Below are 27,457 nucleotides of genomic sequence, written 5' to 3'. Positions count from 1 at the left end.
TGCCACAGGTTAGGATGGATTAAAACCCATCATCACCATCCAAAAATATTTGAAAATTCTGTAACTTGGAAACTCATTTACTCTAAAGGACTACTAACCATGATAAGCAATAAATAATCATAAGAAACAGATTTTATTTTTGTGTTAAAGATGCTTCATCTTACAGTTGGAAACCCCCAAATTCCATTGTCATCAAGCCAACATACAAAAAAGTTGGGCAAGTCATCCACAAAAGCACGCTTCATAATTGCTGCCAATGGTAATTAGGGCTTTACCATGAACGACTTCCATAAACTCCCTGACACACCATTCACCATGCTCAGCTCTTAAGAGAACTGAAAGATGAGGAACATCTGATTTGTCCTCCTCTGGGAAGGAAAAGAGATTGTGTTTTCTCTGTTAGATCAGAGTCAAGAAAGCATTTGTAATGACATCAAAAGCAGAGGTGTGAGGGCAATTGCAGAAGCAGGACCTTCAGAGCAATTAATATAACATTAAAGTCTTGAAGCTGATTCCATACTCTACACTATGCAGCCAACTTGCTCTTCTGATGAAGATTGTCTCAAGAATATGTAAAGTTTTCTGCTCTACAGATCCCAGTTTGGATCTCCAGTACATGCCCAGGAAATTTCCAAGAGTAGCAAGGAGGTATTTTGGAGGCTCATTTTTATCAAATCAAGACAAACATCTCCTTGTTTTCTGCTGCCTCACATTTCTTACAGGAAAAATAACAGACAAATATGCAGCCTCAAAATTGAGATTATGTTCTGAAAAAGATTAATCTCTTAAGAGCATCACACTAAGCAACATTCCCTCTATTTGCCTGGAAAATCTTATCCAAGAAGTTGCAATCACAGTGAAAACATAACTCATTAATATTAAGTATAAATCACTTACATAATAGCAGAGTAGAAGAAAAATGACAGATAGTAAGTTTTTCCTATCTCAATGATACTTCATCTGCCCATTACTGAAAATACAATAAATTGGTACTAGTGTATCTATACGTTCCTATTTGGTTTCGTAACCTTTTCTTACAAAACCCCTTTTGTCAGCTGTGACCAGCTTTGCACACAAGATCCATTTTCTCCTGTAAGTGTGCATGCTGGCTGAAAAGTAAGGAAGCTCAAGGGAAGATCAATTAACTTAAAGGAAACAGGATCTAACAATAATCTCTTACATCCACAATAATTTGTGACAAATTTATGCTCAATTGATATTTGTAGCCAAATATGAGATACAATTTTATGTCTTTATATTATATAGATGGTGAAATCCAGCACAAAGGTTTATATTAGCTTCAGTTAGAGATAATATGATCACTCAAAATTAAGGGCTTAAAGAAAGAAGTCTACAGACTTTACTATATGTCATGTGATTTTCAGTGTCTCTCCTAATTGTGGTCTTAGCTTATGGCAAATATGAAACAAGTGTAAAAGACAGCTAACATGCCTCTAATTATCCCGCATTTATTATGATCTAAATATACACATGGTTACTTGTCAGTCAGACATAAACTAAGTGAAATTATTTCGTATCTGTGGTACATTAAGAAAACACACAGAGACAATTACCACAAATCAGATGATCTGTGATAATTTGCTACTGTATGTCACGTGTTCATGTGGTTAAGTCAACAAACTAATAAAATCCTTTACAACCCATGATACATTCTGCACGTATTTTTGTTTTTAATTTTTATAATTAAAGAAAGATTTTTCCTCCATGTGTTAATTATACTATTTCTTTTATACCTCCTCCTTTAAAGCGAGGCACACTATTACATTACCTCCAACTACACAATGTTCAGAGGGAGAGAAAAAAAAAATGACAGCTGACTGTACAAATTCAGTTTTAATTATATTCTGAATGCACTAGGGACTTCCCACACACAGGAAGACAAAGTCAAATCTGTCCCAGAGAGTTGAGAGTCTACGAAACCTCTTAAAAATTACTTAAAGCAAGCTTGTCAAGGCTTGTGATTTTTGTGTCTGACATATTGAGATTCACTAGAATAAAGGCAAAGACTGTGTGTCCCATGAAGAAAGCCAGGAATCCTGTTAATCCGAACGTACAAACTCACAGCGTTAAGGCACATGGGTGTAGGCATACGTACACCATACACAAAGTTGGAATATGTTATGTATCATAACTGCAATAGTGACAAGTGTGATTTTTTTTCTCTTCAGATCTTTCACAAAGCATACGATTAAATAGTATTAAAGAGTCTCCATAAACCTGCTGTTGTGGAAGCTGACTTGTTTACGATGTCCTATGTGTATACAGTAGGAAAAGAACAACAAACTGGTCAAACGACTAGCCGTGATTGTGTTAAGGCACTCTAGGGTGTGTTTCAAGGACAGTGTAATACACGCCTCCTGTTACTGAAGACTACAACAAACGCAAGACATGAACCAGCAGATCACTAGAATACATCCTGTCAGATAATAGTGCACTGAATATTTTTATGTACATGTCATTCTGTTCTCTGCAGCAGAACGCAATCTTTCCTCTGAATCGGGAAATGAGATTTGTCTTTAGAAAACACTGTACAAGAGTCATAATTTCTTTGGCAGAGTCTGTGTAATGGGGAGGATATTTCTACTCCACTGTAGACAGTGCAGAAGAGCTGTGGAAAACTAGAACCTTTTGAACACCTCCAGTGGGAGATAGAAATTCCCAGCAGAAACAGGGATGATGAAAAAACAGATTACTCACGATGACTGGGAAGCTTTCCTCCTCAACAAATAGTCCACAACATCTGGGTCAGTCTCTAATAGGCTAATAAGCACTTCATTCTGTAGGTCAGGGGAAACCTATGAAGACAACAAAAAATACTTAGTTGGAGATGAATAACCTTTCACATACATTAATTTTGGTACTATACTTAATCTAAAAAACCAAGTACAAGTACATTTATGGAGAGTATATAAAATAAATATTCAGAAGCTCCACTTAAAAGAGAAATTTCATGTAACAATAGGTGAAGTAGGATTAAAGATCGCTTTGTACGATGTCAAACACTGATTACTGTTGAATATCCCACTGGTATCCAGTTGGAGATTGTATCTGGTAACAAGAGTGGGATTACTCATGTATTGCAGTCTCAAAAGCTCTAGTTCAAGGTCCTCATGTTACACCCCGATTCAAAGATCTGGGGACATTTATAAATTTCCATTCCATGTGACTGTACTTCTCTTCTTTTAGAAACAATGTGAAATGTAATTAGACAGAAGTAGAATGTTTCTTCATACATGCTGTGGCATTTCACTTATTTATGTCCCTCTCATATGGAAATTTCATGATGACTGTTCTATCTATGAAGTTCTTCACTTGCTTCATTACAGTGAGAGCTGCCAAAGATCATTTTTCTAAATGAAGCCTTATAAACATTTAATGTTCAAGTATCCTTATGGCCAAATCCTGGGATCACACAACGTTAGGGATCGGAAGGGACCTCGAAAGATCATCTAGTCCAATCCCCCTGCCGGAGCAGGATTACCTAGGCCATATCACACAGGAACGCGTCCAGGAGGGTTTTGAATGTCTCCAGAGAAGAAGACTCCACAACCTCTCTGGGCAGCCTGTTCCAGTGTTCAGTTACCCTCACCGTAAAGAAGTTTTTCCTCATATTTATGTGGAACCTCCTGTGTTCCAGCTTGCACCCGTTGCCCCTTGTCCTGTCAAGGGATGTCACTGAGAAGAGCCTGGCTCCATCCTCATGACACTTGCCCTTTACATATTTATAAACATTAATGAGGTCACCCCTCAGTCTCCTCTTCTCTAAGCTAAAGAGACACAGCTCCCTCAGCCTCTCCTCATAAGGGAGATGTTCCACTCCCTTAATCATCTTCGTGGCTCTGCGCTGGACTCTCTCTAGCAGTTCCCTGTAAATTTAAATTCCCGCTTAGGCCCAATCAGAAGTTGACTAATTACAGAGTTCATCTGTCCATAACTTAGGTTTACAAGTGGGTCCTGTTGGATCTCCAGCTACTCTGGGTAGTAGCAACAGGGTTAGCAGAATTTGTGTCATCTTCTCTGGAATCTGGCATTCTGATTTGCTAACTCTCTCTATGCACTTTATATGAAGATGAACCTTCAAAACACTTGATAGCTTCATAGATCATAACTAGAACAGCAGGCAGTTCTTCAACCTTGTAGACTTGGGTGAAGCGCCTGATCATCAGAGAGGGAGTCACACAAAGAGAATGTATCAGACTAACCTTAAGAGCACAGTGATCTGCATGAGTGATGCTCTGTCAAAGGAAGAATCCAATTTAAAAACTGAATACAGCAGGTGGTAGAAGGCAGATAAGACAATAAAAAACCCAGCGCTGTAGTCAGTAAATCATCCTACAATGGTTTCTTAGCCCTGCTCTACATGACGTATCATGTCTGTGTAACTATTTCTGTGATGGAAGGGATTCTTTCTACTGAAACTGTTTCACCTCTCCAGCTGCTAATGGGACTGAAGTACTACCGCTCTAAGCAGTTCATTAAACCCTACGGGAATAAGCCTGGATAAGCAAGGTATAACTGATGACATAACAACATGAGCTCCTGAAATATTTAGGCATAATTTTCAGTTATTGCATACCAGCCTTTTTCAGCTTCCTGGCACAGTTGAAGTGTTGCAACTGCTGAGTGTGGACAAGGCCATTTTCTCAGATCATTTTAGAAGAGTGCCAATTCCTTACACAATATGTCATTTTGATATGAATAAAAGTATTAGGGGAGAGCACTGGATGTTCTCTGCCTTGACTTCAGCAAGGCCTTTGACATTGTCTCCCACAACATCCTCATAGGAAAGCTCAGGAAGTGTCAGTTTGATGAGTGCACAGTGAGGTGGATTAAGAACTGGCTGAATGGCAGAGCTCAGAGGGTTGTGATCAGCGGTGCTCAGTCTAGTTGGAGGCCTGTAGCTAGTGGTGTTCCCCAGGGGTCAGTACTGGGTCCAGTCCTGTTTAACCTATTAATCAATGACGACAAATGGACAGAGTGTACACTCAGCAAGTTTGCTGATGACACAAAACTGGGAGAAGTGGCCGATACACCAGAAGGCTGTGCTGCCATTCAGTGAGACCTGGACAGGCTACAGTTGGGTGGAGAGGAACCTCATGAAATTCAACAAAGGCAAGTGTAGGGTCCTGCACCTAGGGAGGAATAACCCCATGCACCAGTACAGGCTGGGGGCTGACCTGCTGGAAAGGAGCTCTGCGGAGAAGGACCTGGGAGTCCTGGTGGACAACAAGTTCACCATGAGCCAACAATGTGCCCTTGTGGCCAGGAAGGCCAATAGTATCCTGGGGTGCATTAGGAAGAGTGTGGCCAGCAGGTCGAGGGAGGTTATCCTCCCCCTCTACACTGCCCTAAGTGAGGCCACACCTGGAGTACTGTGTGCAGTTCTGGGCCCCCCAGTTCAAGAAAGACAAGGAACTACTGGAGAGAGTCCAGCAGAGGGCTACGAAGATGATCAGAGGACTGGAGCATCTCTCTTATGAGGAAAAGCTGAGAGAGCTGGGTCTGTTCAGCCTGGAAAAGAGAAGACTGAGAGAGGATCTTATCAATGCCCTCAAATACCTTAAGGGAGGGTGTCAAGAGGATGGAGCCAGACTCTTCTCAGTGGTGCCCAGCAACAGGACAAGGGGTAACAGGCACAAACTGAAACATGGGAAGTTCCATCTGAATATGAGGAGGAACTTCTTTACTTTGAGGGTGACAGAGCACTGGAACAGGCTGCCTAGGGAGGTTCTGGAGTCTCCTTCTCTAGAGATATTCAAAACCTGACTGGACACAACCTTGTGCAACCTGCTCTAGGGGAACCTGCTTTGGCAGGGGTTGGACTAGATGATCTCCAGAGGTCCCTTCCAACCCTTAATCATTCTGTGATTCTGTGTGATTCTGTCATTCGGCTGCAGCAGGATATAGCAACATCTCCTGGGCAGGTAGCAGGAACGGTACTCCAAAACCTGCACAAGTTAACTTTGTGCTTCCAGCTGCATTTTACATGAGTCTTATCAATCCTTAAGTGACTTTGTCCACATCACACTGGAACATTCAACTCAGTGCTTCACAGCATTGAAACAGATGAAACCATCTGAGAAACTTGAACTAACAGCCCAGGTTCACTCATGACGGATGGAGCTGGAGGCAAGACAATCTCAGCAAGGGGTCATCAACTGTGCAATGTGCTTCTGGATGCAATTTGTCAGAGCCTGAATCTCTTGACCTTCAGGTCACACCGCATGGGCCATTTGTTTCCCTGACATTTCCTGGGAAATAGGAATAGAATTACTAATAGATTCCTCAGGGGACTACCTCAGTTTGGGAGGTATTTAGGGAGTCAAGTTACAGAAAAGGCACATTTTAAAAAAAAAAAGAAATAATTTGAAAATAAATGAAGATATGCATCCTTTAATTAAAAGTGATCCAAAATCTCCATGAAAAACTTGTGTGACCACATATTACTTTTAAAATATTTAGCTTCTAAGCTGGAAAAATATCTTACTGATGGGCATTGATATACCAGTCTTTAAATAAATATCTTCTCCTTATAGGAATACATCTTTGGAAACCTGGTGTGCTGCAACTTCTCTGTTTAGACAGCCTTTCTATACAGTAGAATCAACTGCAGATAAAGTTAGAGGATAAAGCAGAATTCATGTCTTTCTGTATGTAACTTACTATTTGTATCAAGTTGATAAACTTGTAAGAATCTACTGACAGGACTTTGTCAGCAAAACAAAAATATATCTTCCATTATTAAAAAAAAAGAACTGAAACAACCCGTGTCTTTCATTCCATGAAAATGACTGAAAAAGTTCCAACAGGAAGTGCAGTTCCAACTGAAAGCAACTGCAAAACCCAAACTTAACAGTTCTACCAAGTTATAGGACTTTTATCTGAGTGAATGAGGAGATATTAATCTATGATTCTTCAACTCTATTAGTACTGATGCTCTCCTTGCTAGTTATCCACTGGGTTTTGAGTTTCCTCCTGTGCAGCAATTTACTTCAGTTTAGTTAACTAACTTGGAAGTGTAGAAATGATATGCATGTAATTATAAACTTACACTTATGGAGAACTTCTGTATTGGTATCTCAAGAAGATGTTACAGAGCTGCAATAACTATTATTGAATTAATTGTTTAACTGTCAGTTATGGATGAGCAGATGGATGAGAAACTGAAATTCAGGGACAGAAGGGAAGCCATGGCACTGCTGAAATAAGAGTTGTTGCAGCTGCTGAGCACATACTGGGACAGATCAGAGGGCTCTGGGGTTGTCAGGACTCCGGTAGAGTAGGAGATATTCTGAGATTTTGGGGATGGGTGCTACATAAGAGTCAGAGTTACTGAGACACAGAAGAGTGGAGGAACCCTTGAAGTGTTTCCTTTGTGCTGTCCCTTGCTACTGATGTGGCACAGAGTGGCAGCATGTGACTGCCTCCTCAGTGGGGAGGCCACAGTAGCCTCTAACAGTAAAAATAAGAAATTTGAGACACTATTTAGTGCTTCTTTGAAGCAGGGCTGGATTTATGTGCTAGGAGATGAAAATGCATGACCAAGCTGCTAAATGCATAACCTCTCTTCTCCATCCTCCATGTCAAGTCAAAGCCAATGAGCCAAAGTGTGGCTGAGTTGTGCCTCCCTGCATCCAGCTGCTTGGCATAGTTCAGAGACCAGCACAGAACAGTCCTTTGTCCATTCCCACATAACGTTTTAATGCATCCCTAAGACTCCCTGAAATGGATAAGAATAGGATATGAAAGACCTTAACATGAATGAAACAAGGTCAGAATCCATATTCTATATGAAATCCACATGTTTGCATATTACTGATGTTAATGACAACTGCTTAATAAAAACAGTCCCCAGTATCCTGGGTTGTTCTGACAAACAGAACCTTCCTGACCCACCAATACGTCAGAATCATTCTGATATTGTGGTCTGGGCTCCACAACACATCCTGGTTTCCTAGGTTTTATTTTACAAATGTTGTTCCAGTTTCAATGCTGAAACCAAACAGAGTTTTATAACCTCTCCATATACAAAAGTAACAGAAAAAAAATAAGCCAAACACAAAAACACCTTAGCAGCAACACACTGTATTCAGCTGTAGCTGAATGCTCAAGTTCAGATGTTTTTCTTTTTGTAAGTAGCATAAATGTCAAGTATAAACATCAGTTCTGGTTTGGCCCCACTCCTATGGGTTTGGAAAACAAATTGTTGCTGCCTGACTTCAAATGATTGGAGTTTTGTTACCATTACATGTACAAGTCTCTTCCTTTCAATGCATCTATTACCAAAGGATGCACTGGGCTAATTATCTTCAGAAGACAGAGTGTTTGTGCTGCCAGTGAAAACACGAAAAAGCTGAAAGTAAACCCTGGTAGAAGCTTTATAGAACACTAACTATGAACAATTTGACACAATCCTACAGATCAAGTACCATGTGTTAGTCTAAAGATTACTCCAGAAAACAGGCAGAACTTGCCATATTGTTTGTTAAACTATGGCAATGGGAAGAGAGAAAGAACCCAGAGATGCTCATCTGTTAGACATTTCTACAAATGTCACATCAATGTATTTCAGCTTTCAAGACAGCATCTGAGAAAGGTTTGTCTTTCTCTCACATGCAGCTAGCCTCTCATTTTGAAATCTGATTCTAATCTCCCTCCACAATCTGAAAAGCTACTCTGGAAAACAAAAGAAAGCTCCTTTTTTCCACGCTGCCTTTAATCTTCAGCTGAAAATACAAGCATTGAAGAGATAAAGGAATAAATACGTCACAATTGAAAGAAACCATATGTAGGTTAGTCTAACCCTAAGCCCCACCCCTTCCACACTGAAAGTCTGAATGTGTGCCTGAAGTATTAAGTGCTGAGATGTGACTGTGCCATAAAATGTTCTTAAAGAGAAACAACAGTAAGAAATCTTCAAGTGTTGTAAGTATTCTTATTCAAGTATTATTTTAAACTTGCTAGTGCCATCCACACTCTGGGCCAGCAGACCTTCACACAAGAGTGCAGTTCTGTCACTTTCTTTTCCTGCTGTGGAAGGAAAAACAGCACCTAAAGTTTCCCCAAACTGTGAAAAGCATTTAGAAAAAAAAAAAAAAAAAAGATCGCTGAGTGTCTCACTGGAACAAGAATAAAAATAAAGCAAAGGATGTAATGAAAGGCAATACAGTGTGAGGGAAAAGACGAGAAAACCACAAAGAAGTTCATCTGAGGCTAAGACTGATAGGCAGGGCTCGTGACTGCTTTCTCACGCTCTTCTCCCTGTTGAAATCCAGTAGACACCTTCCCCTTACAGTACTATGTGGCCATCAGTCCCACAAACAATCTTCTCTCATCAAGGTATCCAGCACCCAGCTTTGCTGGAGCACTAAAGGAGGTTTCCAGAGTGTTCTTCCTCTTGCTTTGGGAACTGATCTCCTTAGTATAACATACAGTGCTGCTTAGGTTCAAGACACAACAACCAAAGCTATTTGCACCTTTTCAAGACTACTGGTTTTGTTAAGACATGTATGCCTCCTAAAACGAAGACAAGATAGTGCCCACCACTAGGCCTGACTGGCCTCTGCTACCCCAGAGCAGGACTCTCTCAGGCATAAGTCATACTGAGCTGACCTCCAATTTTGTAGACAAAAAGAGGAAAAGGTAAAGCCACAGAATGAACTGTCTATGTAAATGCTAGGCATGAGGAATGTGATTTGATTAAGCTGCATCTTAAGTAAACAACATGTCCAAGTCCAATGTCATCATCCCTTATATGAAGAACTTCCTTGCTTCAGCAAGAGAACAGAAAGGAACTCAGGAACTACACAGATTCATACTTTACTGTGCTTATCCAACTGACATATGAGAAAGCTTTGTCCTTCCTCCCCATCCAACCAACAAGAAAGTCTTTGGTAGGCGAGGCTGTTCCTTAAATTAACCAAGGATCTGTTACTCCCTGCAGAAAAATTGGCTCCCTGGCTTCCAAAACTGAGAGATGAAAGGTCATTTTCAGTCTTGCCTTCAAAATTAATGAGCAATGCTGGTGCGCTGTTTAGTATACAACTGAATAGCCAACCCCATCACTTCCACAGACAGAAATCTTCTAAGGAAGATACTCTTATCTACATAGAAACCATTTCAGGCAAGATATAAGTACACATTTTTAATATTATTGCTTACTGCAAAGCATTCTCCTTGATAGAAGACTACTTTTTGTACCAATAATAACTAACTCTAATTTAAAGAAGTTTCCACAGTTTGTTTCATCCTAGTCTAATACCAACCAGGTTTTTCCTCATTTAACTTAAAAATGCATAGGTGTAATGTGAAGAAACATCCACCTACCATGAAAAGGGCTTCATAGTTTTCAATCATCTTTTGTACAACAGCTATGATAGCAGTACTCTCTTCAGCTCGAGCTGAGCTCTGAACGGAGAATTCTTTGTCTGTAGATTTCTGCTTGTGCAACAAGTTAGGGCCAAAGATGGTAGCCAGGTTAAGTGATGTCATTTTGTTCCCAGTAATCTACAAAACAATATAAATGAGGTTGGGTCTCCTAGGGTCTAATGTATAAAGATATGTATGTATAGACACACATCTACACCCCCACACACCCCCTCCCCCCCATTTGGCAGATGGTTCATTCACCAAAACCAAAATCAAGTGCTAGTCAAATAAAAAATGAACAATTTTAAGGAATGTTGAAACACCTTGTTTGGACATCTCTATAACAAGCACTGTGGATTTTCTGGATATATTTTCAAATGGATTGGGGAAGTAGAAGGTGGAAGTTTAATTCCCCGGAAGCTTGGCAGTGGCATACTTCTAAACTCAGGGAAACCTCCTGCCTACTTCACCACCTCAGCATATTACTGTCTCTTATGACCAAATACTGAAAACGGTTAGATTTCTTTAGTAGCACTCATGATTTGAAACAGATACAGTCAGGAAAATCACACTTTTTCATGTTTAAACAGTTTAAATAATTGAGAAGCATGCTCATAACTTCTATTAGTATTTTCCTGGTTTTTTGCTTGTTTCCTAGAACATGCCCAATGTTTATTTGTTGGGTGGATTTTTTTTGTTTTGTTGATTTTTTTTGTTTGTTTTTTGTTTGTTTTTTTTTTACTTTTTTCTTCTTTTACAACTGTGTGCTCAAAGAAGCAATAGTAACCTGATTTTGGAGGAAGTAAAAGGCTAGAAATACATACTGGACTAGACAGAAATTATCTGAAAAATATATCACATAGGTTATCAAATCAAAATTTTCATTGTCATCTTTGTGATAAGACTACTTTCTCCCCTTCTATTCTTTTAACAGAGCAAAAAGCAGGGGTCATGTGCTTCCTCTGTGCCTCTGCTTGGTTGCTATTCTGGGAATGCAGAAGAAGATGCCAGCAGTTTGACTATATAAGACTGCAAGTGAATTTCAGCTGTTGACCCAGTATTTCTTGCAGGCTTTTTTTGAAGAACAAAGAAGTAACATGAGAGTTATTTTTAATTTGTTTCAGTTACATTTGAACTAATAAATTAAAAAAAGGACAGGAAGAGGTACCAAAAAGAGGCAGTAAAAACAGCATTTCAAGAAATGCGTGGTACAAAATTAATCCTTTCAAAGCCATATTTTCTTTGTAGCAGAGAATTTACTGAACGTTCTAGTTGAACTTAAAATTGTCCACTGACTGCACCTGGTTTATTTTTTACAGAGCTCAACTAGACAGCATAGAGACAATAGTAAAAAGATTTTCTTTTTATCGGTGGGGCCACTGTGCAATCTTGGAAAGACATCTGCACTAAGTAGGTGCATGGGCAGTCATAACAAAATGTTGGCTCTTTGTTTAGAGACTCATCCCAGCATGACTGTGAGTACAGCACACTCCCTTATTTGCGCACCACCGCACACCCGGCTGTTTTTTGGGTGACTTGCTTTTTAAATACTGTCAGAGTACTGAGCCACCAAGGATGCACAGGCCTGCAGTGCCTCGAGTGTGCCAGGGGCAGCCTGTGGCTGTGCCTGGATCTGCATGTGCAGGCTCTTTGTGCAAACAGTGAGTCCTTTCTTAAAGGGCAGCCTTGGGGCATCCATTAAAAAAATGTTGTAAACATATCCACTGAAATTAACTGAATGAGTAATTTTAATAAAGTTAGTCATCCATCTTCATCTTCGTGAGAGAAGGGCTTTTGAAAGAAGTTGTGAAGATGGCCTGTGTGCCAAAGCTTGGCTGTTTTCCTTCCAGTGACAGCAAACAGTCTGATAAAATACTTTCTCTTGCCCTGTATACCTTTATTCACTTAATTATTAATGAATAGCTTAAATAATTCTGAGTAGAATACTGTATTATCTATAAAAGGTATCCAACTGCACATAATATTCCTGATGCTTACAATATTGCCAAGTTACCTTACATAAATTTGCCTTGCCAAAATACCTGTAGCAGAGCTGATGCACTGTTAAGGGAATGAAAATGCCTTTAATACAACTGTTGTGCCAAACAAATTCTCTTAAGCAGCATCAGCCTCTAGCCCTGCAATAAGATCCTCTTGGGTACATTCCTGAACCAACATAGAACTCTTTGCAGGACCAGGGGGACCATGACCTTAGCTGGCTTATACATGCAATGTTTTTAAGCACAGTGAAATTGTTACAGCCTACTCTTTTTAAATGCTTTCCAACATAGTAGTGTAGTTTTTTATCAACTCCTTGCTGAGTACAAAAATAATAGCATTTAAAGGCCTCAGAAGAAGTCAGGATAGAGGAGGAATCTGTCTTGGTTGATGAGGGCTGGGTCAGGGACCAATTAAGCAATCTGGACGTCCATAAATCCATGGGCCCTGATGGGATGCATCCGCGGGTGCTGAGGGAGCTGGCGGAAGTCATTGCTAGGCCACTCTCCATCATCTTTGCTAAGTCGTGGGCAACGGGAGAGGTGCCTGAGGACTGGAGGAAAGCGAATGTCACTCCAGTCTTCAAAAAGGGCAAGAAGGAGGACCCGGGTAACTATAGACCGGTCAGCCTCACCTCCATCCCCAGAAAGGTGATGGAACAACTTGTCCTTGGTGCTGTCTCTAGGCACATCAAGGATAGGGGGATCATTAGGGGCACTCAGCATGGCTTCACCAAGGGGAAGTCATGCTCAACCAACTTGACAGCCTTTTATGAGGACGTAACCCGGTGGATAGATGATGGTAAAGCTGTGGACGTGGTCTGTCTTGATTTCAGTAAAGCATTTGACACAGCCTCCCACAGCATCCTCGCAGCTAAACTGGGGAAGTGTGGTCTGGATGATCGGGTAGTGAGGTGGATTGTGAACTGGCTGAAGGAAAGAAGCCAGAGAGTGGTGGTCAATGGGACTGAGTCCAGTTGGAGGCCTGTGTCTAGCAGAGTCCTGCAAGGGTCGGTACTGGGACCAGTTCTATTCAATATATTCATTAATGACTTGGATGAGGGAATAGAGTGCACTGTCAGCAAGTTCGCTGATGACACAAAACTGGGAGGAGTGGCTGAGATGCCGGAAGGCTGTGCAGCCATTCAGAGAGACCTGGACAGGCTGGAGAGTTGGGTGGGGAGAAATTTAATGAAATATAACAAGGGCAAGTGTAGAGTCCTGCATCTGGGCAAGAACAACCCCATGTACCAGTACAAGTTGGGGACAGACCTGTTGGAGAGCAGCGTAGGGGAAAGGGACCTGGGGGTCCTAGTGGACAGCAGGATGACCATGAGCCAGCAGTGTGCCCTTGTGGCCAAGAAGGCCAATGGCATCCTGGGGTGTATTAGAAGGGGTGTGGTCAGCAGGTCGAGAGAGGTTCTCCTCCCCCTCTACTCTGCCCTGGTGAGGCCGCATCTGGAGTATTGTGTCCAGTTCTGGGCCCCTCAGTTCAAGAAGGACAGGGAACTGCTAGAGAGTCCAGCGCAGAGCCACGAAGATGATTAAGGGAGTGGAACATCTCCCTTATGAGGAGAGGCTGAGGGAGCTGGGTCTCTTTAGCTTGGAGAAGAGGAGACTGAGGGGTGACCTCATTAATGTTTATAAATATGTAAAGGGCAAGTGTCATGAGGATGGAGCCAGGCTCTTCTCAGTGACATCCCTTGACAGGACAAGGGGCAATTGGTGCAAGCTGGAACACAGGAGGTTCCACTTAAATATGAGGAAAAACTTCTTTACGGTGAGGGTGACCGAACACTGGAACAGGCTGCCCAGAGAGGTTGTGGAGTCTTCTTCTCTGGAGACATTCAAAATCTGCCTAGACGCGTTCCTGTGTGATATGGTCTAGGCAATCCTGCCCCGGCAGGGGGATTGGACTAGATGATCTTTCGAGGTCCCTTCCAATCCCTAACATTCTGTGATTCTGTGATTCTGTAAAGTGGATTTAAAACTGAAATCGGCCTTGAAGTCACAGCTCATTGGAAGTTTGCACTTGAGGCAGAAATTTGGCAAAATTCAGTCTCAAAGTGCCAATTGTTAAAACCAGCCAACTGCAAAAGGTGTCCAAATTTGACATAAGTCAGCAGGGTTTTCCATCTGGAAGACAAAATTCTCTAGGAGTTTCAGCAGGGTCTCAGCAGTAACATCAGAAGTAGTCTCTGCTGCAGTTCAGAGGACAGATCAGTCCCTTCCACAGATGAAGTGGTACAATTTCGTCAAGCAGTGACTGACTATATCCATCTCATTCAAATATAACAGTTGCCACCTTTTGCAGAGCAGCCCACTAGTTCAAGCATTTTCCTGGTAGAAAATGGGAAGCCTGGATTTTCAGATCTTCTCTAGTGCGAATGGCTCAGACGCACATGTGCGAATTCTCAGAAGTACAGCTCAGCCACACGGCTATGGGTGTTCTTGTCTCTGTGGGATGGGTGCACTCCAACCTCCCCACTGAATTTGATCCAGAACGGAACAGTAAGGAGGCCAGAAGGAAAGCAGGCAAAGATGGACCCTGACTCCAACTAGTGATTGCACTAGTGATTGCACTCGAACAGTTGCAAAGGCACAGGTGTAATTCCTTTATTTTTTATTCTTCACTACCCAGTGCATATGAGGAAGCTAAGGGAACCAAGAAGTGAACTGCTATGTCCAAAGGTCATATAAGAAAGTAACATCAGAAAATGAACAGAGAATGCAAAAGCATACTCTTGAATGCCTGAGACTTTTCTATGTGAATATTTTTTCCATAGAATATAAGAGAATAAAACAAGGTGGGGGCGGAAAGGATGGATAACATTAGATGTTCTTAACAACAAGATCGATCATGCTGTGAATCTCCCAAAGGAAGTGGTAGATTCTTTACTGATTAAGTCATATAAAAATTAAACTTTCACAGCCCTAGGAACATAGCAAACGACTAAATGGCAAATGCGCAGGCAAGAACATGAAATCTCTCGCATTCTTCAGGGGTATGCCAGCATCATGTTTGTTTCACAGCTTTAAAGATCTCTTTTCAGACCATGAATTAAGCAAAGTTAAAGGACACAAGCGACCGGGACTTACCTCTTGGCCATCTTTGTCTGTGGTGTCTTCTGCATGGCCAGCCACTGTGGAAAGGAACTGCAGCAGCCGGTGTAGGGTATCGCAATTACAGGGAGGTAGAAGATAAATGAGAAGCTGTAAGGTGCTTAGCTGTTCATCTGGCTCTAATACTAAGAGGGGAAAAAATACATTCTAAGAAAATCACTCCAACTAGCCTAAAAGCAGAACAAATACACTGTTCCCAGCCCAAAGGAAGGCATAAGAATAGCTTTGTTTAAGGATCATTTGCCTTACAATGTCAGAAGAAAAAGAGAAAACTCTAAGTAAATATCAAAAGCGTAACAAATACTGTTATGGGGTTTTTGCCTTGGTTGGTCAATGTTTTGCTCACAGGTTCATAAGATCTTTCCTCAGCCTGTAAGAGAGCAAAATCCATGTTGCACACTCCATCGCTGCCACTGGCCACAAAAATTCTGCTTAATTTTCTACTTATTCCATTCATTTAGGTATAGCTACTGGTAGATACAGGGCACCGTTGGGAGGCATTCCAGTCAGGTTTATGCTTTAGCCATTTTAAATGGCTTTTCTTACAATTTCACATCTTGCAGAGATAACTGGGAGACTGGAAAAGTAACTAGAGATATAAAGGACGGTCTGCAATCACCATCACTTTAACCATCTAAAATGCAATGGTAGCCAGTGACAAAGGTGGGACAGAGACAGGATCTCAGACATTAGGCCTAGAAAAAAAATCTGAAGAACACATACCAGGCAGCAGCTTAAGCTTGAAGGGTCAACTTTACTTTTTCCTAAATCTGTGAGAGTCTGCACTCAGGTCTTAGGCAACACATTTGGGAGTACTTAATATGATGGCTTTGAGGACCATTAACTATGATGAAACTTGAACTTTTGAAGCTAGGTTTTTGAAGCCAAACTGAAATTTTGGTCAGTGAACAGATCGAAAAAATTAAAACCATTAATGGTGCTAAGATACCAGGATTTGAATGGGAGTCTGTCATCTGCTACTGCTGAACCAATGACAGGGCCAGGATTTAATAGATAACATGAACTGCATCCTATATACAAATGCAAAAATAGGTATAATAAGTGAAATCTTTGTTGTTCTAGTTTTCTGGGCCACACTTACACAGTAGGAAAACCAAGGAAAGACCTCAGTACATTTATACTATACAAATATTTGGAGCAAATCAAGGCTAGAGTATTAAATACACAGAAAAAAAGAATATGGTTAGTAGAGATTAAAGAATTCAAACAGGTAAGCTTTTGAAAATTGGTAAATCAAGATGCTGCAAAGCTCACAGAGAGTGTTGATGAAAGGTGTATAAAGTTCTCTGGTGAGAAGTGGGTCAGGCATGTCACGCAGAAATTCCTTTAATAAAGCAGCAACATCATGAATGCTGTGCTCTTCGTCTAATACAACATCTATGCCCCGGTCAAACTCTTCACGTAACTGAAAAAGATCATGACACAAAACCACAGTTATTTAATGTCCCAATTAGTACATCTCAACACAAAATCTTTTAAGAAGTAGATTTACTCATTTTCACTTTCCAGATTGGACATGACTAGTTTTTGTTAAGGTGAAAGATATAATTAATGTCTAATTGCTGCTTATTCCATGATACATAACTTAAGGTTTGTACCGGACTGTAATAAAACACAATTCTTTCTTTCCAGCTAACACATGACACTCTTTTATGAAAAAATGTGCCCAAGTAAATATAATTTTTGCAGAAATGTAAAATTAATATCAAAGGCAGAAACCAGGGAGAATAAGGAAAGCTGTAAGAAAGGCTTTCTTATACCACCTTACTGCATTATCTCTAGATTTTAGGACCAGAAAGACTAAAATTGCATTTCATAGCATTTATGTTTGTGTACAAAAACATTAACAATAATAATAATATAATATTAAAATCCACCAAACTCACATTTCTCTTGTGATTTAAGACTGTATTTAAGCATAAGCAGTAAGCAGCCAGGTTCACTAAGACTTCATGGCATTTGTCCACACACATCTTGTTCTGCCTTCCTAATTTAGTTACATTCACTAAGTGATCATTATTAGGGAGTTAACAAACTGCAAGCTAATATCATTACAAGGAATCGCTGTTTTTTTCCAGTTACAGTCCTCAGACAAATTCTGTATAATTCAAAGGCATCACACCTCCCAGAGGCAGAAGAGATTCCTCTCCCACATCCTATATGCCTTACAAAAAGATAAAAGCCTGCCTTTCTGGAGAGATTTCGCAGCACCAAGAGCAGAGTACTTTCTGCAGGCTGACCGCTCAAGCTTCAACTCTTTTTTCATTTTGAAAATAGTCAAGACGTTTTAAAACTAGGAAAATTTTGTATCTTTGCTAATATTATGAGGTATCATGATCTTACATATACCTTCTCAGAACGTAATTATATCTAAATCGTACTAAACAAGATGGAATTTGAGGTATCAACTTTCTTTACCAGGATTATTACAGACATATCAAAAAGAAGAAAGAAGGTACATCACAAGTAAACTATGTGTCTGTAATATTCTGTGGCAAACCCTGATCACAGGCAAATCTATCTCGAGTGTGTATAGTGTGGAGGAATGTAGAGAATCCCATATTTTCAGCTGAAATTGTGCTTTCATAACGGGTGTGAAAGGTATTCTATAAAAACTACAGCCTCCTTTCTAATTTATTACGACTACTTTTAACATTATTAATATCAGTCATTATTAATAATGAATAATTATGCTATGAAGACAAGAATTTGTTCTTTATCTAGCATTATGCTTCCCCCCACTGATTTGTGGTCAAAGATTTTTCACTGCTAACTTAGGGATTTCATTCTCAGCTCAATTCTACTCTTCAGACTGGTGGCCAATGGGGAACATCCCTGTGGAGCACCATAAATTACCTCTATCCAGAAGACTGCATTTGCACTTACTGCCAAAGACAACTGAGGAAACAGACTAGCACTGCATCAAGAATTTGGACTTCTCAAAGAGCTATCTAAATCATAAATTGCTGCTACAGTCTTGAATATGTCACTTCTCATCTGATATCCTGAGGCCTACAGAGATGTCCTAATTAGCACAGTATCAGACAATCATTGGTGGAACATGGTCACATTTCAGGCCCAGGTATCACGGCTGTTAAAAACTGTGTATTTCTAAGTTTAAACTTCAGCTCTCTCAGACTTCATTCACAAAGTATACTTTCAGGCTTTTGGAAAGTACACCCAGTAAAGTACAGCACCCACTGGAGCTTAAGACGTGAGAGCTGAGGACATCCCTGCTGGGAGAGGGGATGGGAGAACAGAGCTCTAGCCCCATGTCGCTCTTCAACCTCAGGGTCTGGCAGTTGCTTCACCTGCAGGGCTGCCCCCAAGTCATCAGGCCCAGCACAGAGGGCTACCCACCCTAAGCTCGGCAACGATGCTCTGCTCAAGCATCTGTATAGTTTCTGGGCACAAGATCACAGAATCACAGAATCAAACAGGTTGGAAGAGACCTCAGGGATCATCGAGTCCAACCATTGCCATTACACCACCCTGTCAACTAGACCATGGCACTAAGTGCCATGTCCAGTCTTTTCTTAAACACATCCAGAGATGGTGACTCCACCACCTCCCTGGGCAGCGCATTCCAATGTCTAATGACCCTTTCTGTAAAGAAATTCTTCCTAATGTCCAACCTGAACCTCCCCTGGCGAAGCCTGAGGCTGTGTCCTCTTGTCCTATCACTAGTTGCCCGGGAGAAGAGGCCAACTCCCACTTCACTACAACCTCCCTTCAGGTAGTTGTAGACTGCAATAAGGTCACCTCGGAGCCTCCTCTTCTTCAGGCTAAACAACCCCAGCTCCCTCAGCCGTTCCTCATAGGTCAGACCCTCCAGACCCTTCACCAGCTTGGTCGCCCTCCTCTGGACTCGCTCCAACACCTCAACGTCTTTCTTGAAGTGCGGGGCCCAGAACTGAACACAGTACTCAAGATGCGGCCTCACCAGTGCCGAGTAGAGAGGGACGATCACTTCCCTAGACCGGCTGGCTACACTATTCCTAATAGAGGCCAGGATGCCATTGGCCTTCTTGGCCACCTGGGCACACTGCTGGCTCATGTTTAGCCGGCTGTCGATCAGCACCCCCAGGTCTCTTTCCACCGGGCCGCTTTCTAACCACTCTTCCCCCAGCCTGTAGAGCTGCATGGGGTTGTTGTGGCCGAAGTGTAAGACCCGGCACTTGTTCTTGTTGAACCTCATGCCGTTGGTCTCGGCCCATCTATCTAACCTGTCCAGATCCCTCTGAAGGGCCTTCCTACCCTCCAGCAGATCGACACTCCCACCCAGCTTGGTGTCATCTGCAAATTTACTGAGGGTGCACTCAATCCCTACGTCTAGATCATCTATAAAGATATTGAACAGCACTGGCCCCAGAACTGAGCCCTGGGGAACACCGCTAGTGACCGGCTGCCAGCTGGACTTTGCCCCATTCACCACCACTCTCTGGGCTCGGCCATCCAGCCAGTTTTTAACCCATTTAAGAGTCCACCCATCCAAGCCCCAGGCAGCCAGTTTGTCTAGGAGGATGCTGTGGGAGACAGTGTCGAATGCCTTACTGAAGTCTAGATAGACTACATCCACAGCCCTGCCCTCATCTACTAAGCGGGTCACTTGGTCATAGAAGGAGACCAGGTTGGTCGAGCAGGACCTGCCTTTCATGAATCCATGTTGGCTGGCCCCGATGCCCTGATTGTCCTGCATGTGCCGTGTAATGGCACTCAGCATAATCTGTTCCATCATCTTGCCTGGCACCGAGGTCAGGCTGACAGGCCTATAGTTCCCTGGATCGTCCTTCCGACCCTTCTTGTAGATGGGTGTTACATTTGCTAATTTCCAGTCAGCTGGAACTTCTCCAGTTAACCAGAACTGCCGGTAGATAATCGAGAGTGGTTTGGCAAGTTCGTTTGCCAGTTCCTTCATTACTCTAGGGTGAATCCCATCCGGGCCCATAGCCTTGTGGGTGTCCAACTGGCACAGCAGGTCACTAAGATGGTACCTGGCGTCCCAATGCACCAGACCTACCACCTTGTGTCAACACTAGCTCAGGAATCTTAGTCCTACACCTCACTGAATGTGAAGGAGGTGGTTTGTAATAGGCGTACTTGTTCTAGATTTTCTCTTCCTGCTCACCAACCAAAAACCCCACTGGCACACGCATTTACTTACTTATGTATTTACTGCAACAAACTACAGTTGAAATAGAAAATTTTCTAACTGGAGGGGAAGGGAAACAAAACTATGCCTACTTTCTACACAAGAAAAACTAATGAACAGCTGCAAAAGCACACCAAAATCTGAGTACTGGGTTTGGCTTTCCATGGTTCAGAAAATGAGTGGAATTTTAATTGAATCCAGACTTTCCCATGTGTTCATGTTGACAGCAATTATTATCGTAACTGCAAGGGCCAAGCTGATGCTTCCATGCTGTTTAATGAAATATATTAGTGCACCTAATTCAATAAATTAGTCCATGTAATAGAATACATAAATACCCAAATCTCTTGATTTCCTCAGCTGTTGAAAACACAATTAAAGAAAAACTGGTGAAAGTCATTGATGTTTGAAGTAAGGCTTAGTTAACAAGTAAATGATACAAGCCCTCTGCTTTTTCCCGAGGTACGATGCAATTGTACTCACCCCTGAATGATAATATATCTTTTGACATGAAAGCGTGTAATGCAAATGGACAGGCAACTTACTTTTCAATACTTTACCTCTGCAGACCATGAATGTTTTTAGCTTTGTGTTACACCAGCCACTCAGCAATAGAAACTGCTAGAGAATGGCTACAAATCAGTAGGCTATACTGTCTTACTAGCCAGAATCAAGACAGTTTAGCTATTTGAGGTAACTTTCCAAAGCACCAAACACTATACCGTGTAGTTTTTGCAACAAAGAGCTATTATTTCTGGGATCAGATGTAGTCAAGCTTTCTTTTGTTTTTTTTTTTTTCTATTTGATCTTTTTGGTCTTATACTTCCTGGTAGGGATATTTTCCTGTAACTTTTTATCCCCTCCCTAAGCATCATGCAACCATTAAGCACTATTCTCTACTGCTCTAATTCAACATGTATTCCCTACTTCTGGGAATAACAATGCAATATCTAGGGCTGAGGAGATACGCACTTCTACTTTGTCTCTGGAGCCTAACTGTACAATGTCTTTGCTTTTTCAACATTTGGCTGAGACTAGGACTTGGATGGGTCTGCTCTGACCTTCAAGTTTAACAGGGGTAAAAGAAAGGTGATATTTGGGAGCAGAGATTTGAGGGTCAAAGAGATTGTTCTGTACTTGCATATTTTCTCATACTGTAAGTTTTCCAAAAAAGATTTACAGTTTGGGTTTACTTTGGGAGCTTCAGCTGTTTCTGAGATGAAATTAGCAGCCAAGATTTTTTTCCCCCCTACAGTGTAACCTTTGGAAAATTTCATCACTGTAGTCTATTTGGATCTTCAATCCTGTGCTACTTCTGCAGAGCAAAACACAGAGACTGTTAACCTGCAGAGAACCTGACAAGGATTTCACCAGATGTAAAAGATGACTGGAAATGGCCTGTTAGACATCAAAAAAACAACAAAGTCACTGACCCAGAAAGCCTGAATTTCACCAGGTGACGGATGGGGAGAAAATCACTTAACAGAAAGGAATCAGGTTTGTTTGTATCATAGCTGATGAGGGAAAAGCATATCCATGTCCACTCACCTGTCTTACTCTCTTTTTTGAGCTTCCAACTCTGAATATTCCTACTGTCTGGAGACCTGCAAGAGTAGCACATCAGACAACTGTTTTATTGTTTAATTTTCTGCTGACAATTGCATTGAACCAAAGCAATCTGGGCTATGTATGTACTTAAAAGTATAAAAAAAATGCAATGTATTTCTCTACAAACTTATACTTACCACACTGACGCAAAACTCAATTGTCTTGGATTAAGAAGCCATCCACTGTAGTTTTTAAGGACCTCATATCACCTAACCTGCAAAACGGCATCTCTGTGACATTTCCTGTGATGCCACTTTGGTAGTGCCACTGCTACTTTGTGAGGGACAGAGGCGTGCAGAGAGTGAGGCACTGCTCAGTGTTTGGAGGTGGCACTTCCAGGACTGACATCAAAGGAAACAGGCAATAAAATAACTAAATACTTGGGCACTGAGCTGTGTCTTTGGATACAGGAAGCAGTTGGTGTTTGGGGTTACCTGCTGGCTCTATAGTGCCTGTCAAGACAAAGCTGAGAGTTCCCGTCAAAAGGACATAAGCAGGGCACTCAGGCAGATTACGAGAGGGAAGAACTCCACCTGGGAGTTGTACGCAGTTTATAGGGTAGGAACAGCTATTATAGGGAAATAATAAAGGGGGAAAAGCTATAAAGAGGGAAAGCTATAAAGAAGTACTGTTGTACTTCAGGCAAAGTGCAGAAGGTGTGCCTCTTGTGTCATTAAGACTTAAGAGTGATTGGAAATGGGTGTTGCCTGCTATTCCACAAGAAATCTGTTCAAACCTTCTTCCAGCCGTGTAGATACTGCCAGAGTATCAAACAAATAATAATGTTGTTGTTGAGTGGACATAGTTTGCCGAGTAACAGAAACTGAAAAATCTGAGAGTCAATGTCACCTTCGAGGTGACATCATCTTTAGCAATGAGAATGTGAGTGGAAATCTTACACACTTATGCAGCTGTGTACATATCATTTTACAGTTAGACATCTTTTTCAAGAAGGATGAAATTATCTATAAGCTTTGAAAAGTTTGTGGTCTAACAAAGGCTACTCTGCAGCATTCATTTTTTCTACTGATATACAGGAGATGTAAAATCATCTTGCAAAACAAACAACTTGACAGCCATAAGGCAACACTTGCTTGCTAGAGATTTGTAGCTTCACAGTGGTGTTTGGAGTTGCAGATTTTCATCAGAGAAATCCAGATAGGATTCTGCCTTTCAGTTTTTAGTCTCAACATGACACCTCTTTTCAAACATTCTCTTATCTTTGGTTAACAGAAAATTACATTGATGGAATAACATTTAGTAAACCTAGAACATTGGCAGGGAATAATCTGAGATGGAGACACTAATTTTGGGCAAAAACTGGAGGCTGGTTACTAGTTCCTGCACAAACATACAGTGTTTGTTTTACACTGCGGGTCTGTAGGAAGTCGAGCCTTTACAACTCTGGGACATGATCCCAGGGAAAACGGGGAAGATGAACAAGGCCAGGGGCTTTTATGGCTAAAAACAGAACCACTTTTTGTCACATAATGTTCAAAATGATCATTTAAAGCACTTGTGAGAAAACCCTACGTGATTTGCTGCTGAAAAACTGGCCTAAAGGACTTACGCATACAGACAAGTATTTTCTGAATCAGAAACTTGGTCCATCATACAGCCTGGAATAACATTGCTACAGGACTGCTGCTAGAACAGAAAGTCCTCTATTATCCCTAAAGCCAACGAGCAAACAGTAGTGTCCGTCTTCTGCAATCTTTAAATTTCTCAAAGTCAACCAGTCCCGATGGCTCTTTTGTGGATGGCAGATTAAACTGAAAACTGAAGAACATCAATATTTGCCCCAAATTATCTCAGATTATTGTGCTGTGAGGTACTACAGTGCACTCTTAGAAAATGCACAAAAGATCGTAAATTTTCTTTAAAGGGAAATTTTAATGTAAAACAAATATTTTAGTAAAGAATGTTGTATAGAAAAGAATCTTTGTTATGACAGTGGGTTAAGTGGATTAAAATATTTATCACAGATGTTCAAGTGACATAAAATCACAGTATCCAAAGGATACTCAGCTGGATGGCTTTTTTGGCTGACTCAGACACTTTTATGCTCTCCAAACTCAGCTATCCTTGCTTAAAGGGACAGAAGTAATTCATTTCAAACTTGATGATCCTCACGTTTATTTGTCAGCCAGGGTGTCTAATCTCTGTGAAAGGCTAACAATGACTCTCTTTTGCAGTTTTCCTTTATATATTTGTAAGCAACACGGTTTTCAATTATGTATTGTAAAAGCTTAGCATTGTTGTTTAAATTCCAGTCCCTCATCTGCAAAAGCCTTTCATTCAGTCAGTAAATGATTTCTTTCTGGACAAATTAGGCATCAAATGCATCATTTGGTGTTGCAGTCACCATTACTTAATGGTTTGTTTATTATCTGGCCATGTGATAACTCCATCTTGCTGTGGCCAAGTTTTTTCAATTCTCATTAAAAATCTTTACAAGACTAAGATACATTGGGAGAGATGTTGAACAGATACCTTGATTAACTATTGTTTCTGCATGACATACAGCTGGTGGGAGGTTTGTGACTGGAAGATCATGAAGACATGAGAACATTGGCAGGAGTTTATAATTCCCTTCAGAAAGAGCAGGCCTGAGCCTGAGGCTGGTCAGGAGGACTCAAGCCAGTGACAAACTGAGTAGGCAGCCTGCAAGCCTTGTAGTGAACAGGAAAAAGCCTTCTTGGAGCTTAATATAATCTAGCACGGGATTCTTTGCTTTCTCTGAGCCTCTATCTTCAAATGCTGTTTCTAATTAAGTCTTGCACTGTAGTGTAAACAGTTAATTTAGCTCTCACACCTTAAGATCCACTGGTTGCAAAGAATGACTCCCGGCTGACTGGCACATTTCAGATTTTCATTCTCAAGATATGGGTAAACACCTGGGGTGTGAAGAGCCGCTCCTGCAGAGCTGAGTGCTCCACCAGGAGATGAACGACCTCCAAGAAATGTCTCTTCCCCTGTGCTGTCTGGACCAGTTAGCAACCTTGTAGCACATATCCTTAGTTTGCAAAGATATCATCTAAGTAATTATTTGTGAGATGGTATCTTTAGTGAGAGGCAAAATAGGAGGGAAAGTGTCTGACTTTCAAAAACGTCCTTGCAAATACGCTTGCTTCTCAAAATACACGTTTATTTATATTATAGTAAAAATATATCTGCCACTCCTGGAAAAACCAAAATATTCTTACCATGCTTTTCCAAGTGCTGGCAGCAACTGTCTACAAGCCGGGGAACCTGCCTGTAAATAGGGTTCAGGCTTAGTTTCTTATCTCTTGCCTTTTCTTTCTTGCTCTGGGCTTCTGCTGGCAAAGAGAGCTGTAGAGCCTCTAACAATCGTGACTGATTGTCATCAAGATCTGTAATAGAGTCCACAGACATCGCACCCTGTAAAATACACACACATGAACAATCAGTACGGGTGGAGAAATCTAAATGCCACTGGACTTTATCTAACAAAGACTTTTGCCTACCTGCATTTTAAACAAACTAATATAAAACTACAATTTGCTACAGTTTTCACAAATTAATGAAGTTATAATACTAATATAATGGACTGGAAAATCACAATGGTACCAATGCTATTATTATCATACTACAAGGAATACAAATTAGACATTGAAAAAACTAAATGCTTTCCACTCACTTGGCACACCTTTTTACTGTTGTAAGCCTGCACATACTGCAGGACAAGGATGAATCATGGTCTGTGTGTGCACCTCAGCAGTAAAATATTTACGTGCATGGAGATATATACTCATTTTTAAACCTGATTCCCTAGTTCTTTGGCATCTTGGGCCATTGTATCAGTGAAAATGATGCAAACAGATTTACAAGCATTCACCATGTACAGTTAATTAATAACACAAATACATACAACTGCAGAGGCTGAAATAATCCCATGTTATCACAGAACAAAGACACACCAGAGAAGCAGAGGGGTAATATTTTTTAGATAATTCTATTTCATGTATCTTAACATTTTAAAATCATTAAAATTCCAATGAAAACTTTGAAAATTATGTTTGCAGTACAGCAAGGCACAGAAGTTCAAGCAGTCTATAAAGGATAAAGCAGCACAAGCAGCAGGAGGTTTATGGCATGTTTCAATGTTCACACTTGAAAAATAAGATCTTTTTTTCAAACCACAAGATTACTGTCACTTCAAAATGACCATTTCCCTCAATTGTTATTGAACTTACCAGGCAAAAACATTTTAGGGGACATCTAGGCTTATAAATAATAATAAAACAAAAAGAAAAAATGTGGTTTTAATTCTCACTAAAAATATCTATTGTAAATTATTCTCTTTCTTTCTGAAACAAAGGATACATTTTACCATAACATAAAATGTACTGTACAGGGATCTAGCATGTGATCCTAAGTAACACTGAAGAAAATATAAATTCCTATTCAAAACTTTGCTGACAACTCTTAATTTCTTAAAAGCACACTGTTCTGCTGACAGGTATTTCATAGACTGCTGGTGAGATCTCTACATCTATTAAATGAGAACTGTACAACTGCCAGGGAATTTCAAGCTCCAGAATATTTTCTTCCATTAGCCTAGACAACTGAACTTTACAAAGATTTTTGACTCATAGGCAACTCATACAAAGTCCACTGAGATTTCAAGTGTATTTAAAAATTTTTTGTTCATAATATCTCTTAAAAAAAGCATCTAACTTATCAAGTATAGTTCTGTTTCTTATAATTCATGGAAGACTTATAAATAAAACACAGTGAAAATTTTAGATTTTTTGACCCATATCTCTAAACAATTGCTAGATCCTTCAGGATGCAACTTTGACCTTGATTTTTGATGTTTCTCAAAAGTACATTTGCTTGATTCCCTATACCATTCCTTGTCAAAAGGAAAAGAAAACACCAAACCAAAAAAGAATCTCTGGTTATGATCCATGTGTGTAAAACACCAACTGAACAATTTTTTTCTATTTTGTTTTTAAGCGTTCGGGGTTTCAGACAACAAAATTAGTCAAGTGCCACTGAAAATCCTAACACCATCCTCACGGCTGCAGCCTCCAGGAAGTTCCTGTACGACAGGTGCCCTCCTTTATACTCTGCCTTTACTGGTCCTTCCTGTCTGCACAGCATCGTCACCTCATGAATCATTATTATCACAGAGTCACTT

General features: G+C 40.8%; 1 protein-coding gene across 3 annotated transcripts in view; it reads right to left on the bottom strand.

Annotated features, from left to right (window-relative positions):
• Positions 1–27,457, bottom strand: part of ARHGAP6 (Rho GTPase activating protein 6) — a 360,077-nt gene that overhangs the window by 8,773 nt on the left and 323,847 nt on the right. For all 3 annotated transcript variants that reach the window (XM_068422687.1, XM_068422696.1, XM_068422704.1), the window contains exons 5-10: positions 25,497–25,692; positions 22,231–22,286; positions 16,785–16,935; positions 15,486–15,634; positions 10,348–10,527; positions 2,719–2,816 (exon numbers count right to left, since the gene is read on the bottom strand). In XM_068422687.1, coding sequence (XP_068278788.1) covers positions 2,719–2,816; positions 10,348–10,527; positions 15,486–15,634; positions 16,785–16,935; positions 22,231–22,286; positions 25,497–25,692 — 830 coding nt within the window. The remainder of the gene's footprint in view (positions 1–2,718; positions 2,817–10,347; positions 10,528–15,485; positions 15,635–16,784; positions 16,936–22,230; positions 22,287–25,496; positions 25,693–27,457) is intronic.

Source organism: Nyctibius grandis, chromosome 2 (assembly GCF_013368605.1).
Source record: "Nyctibius grandis isolate bNycGra1 chromosome 2, bNycGra1.pri, whole genome shotgun sequence".
Classification (NCBI taxonomy): Eukaryota; Metazoa; Chordata; class Aves; order Nyctibiiformes; family Nyctibiidae; genus Nyctibius; species Nyctibius grandis.
Note: the sequence above shows the minus strand (reverse complement) of the source record. Positions and strands in the feature narration are given on the sequence as shown.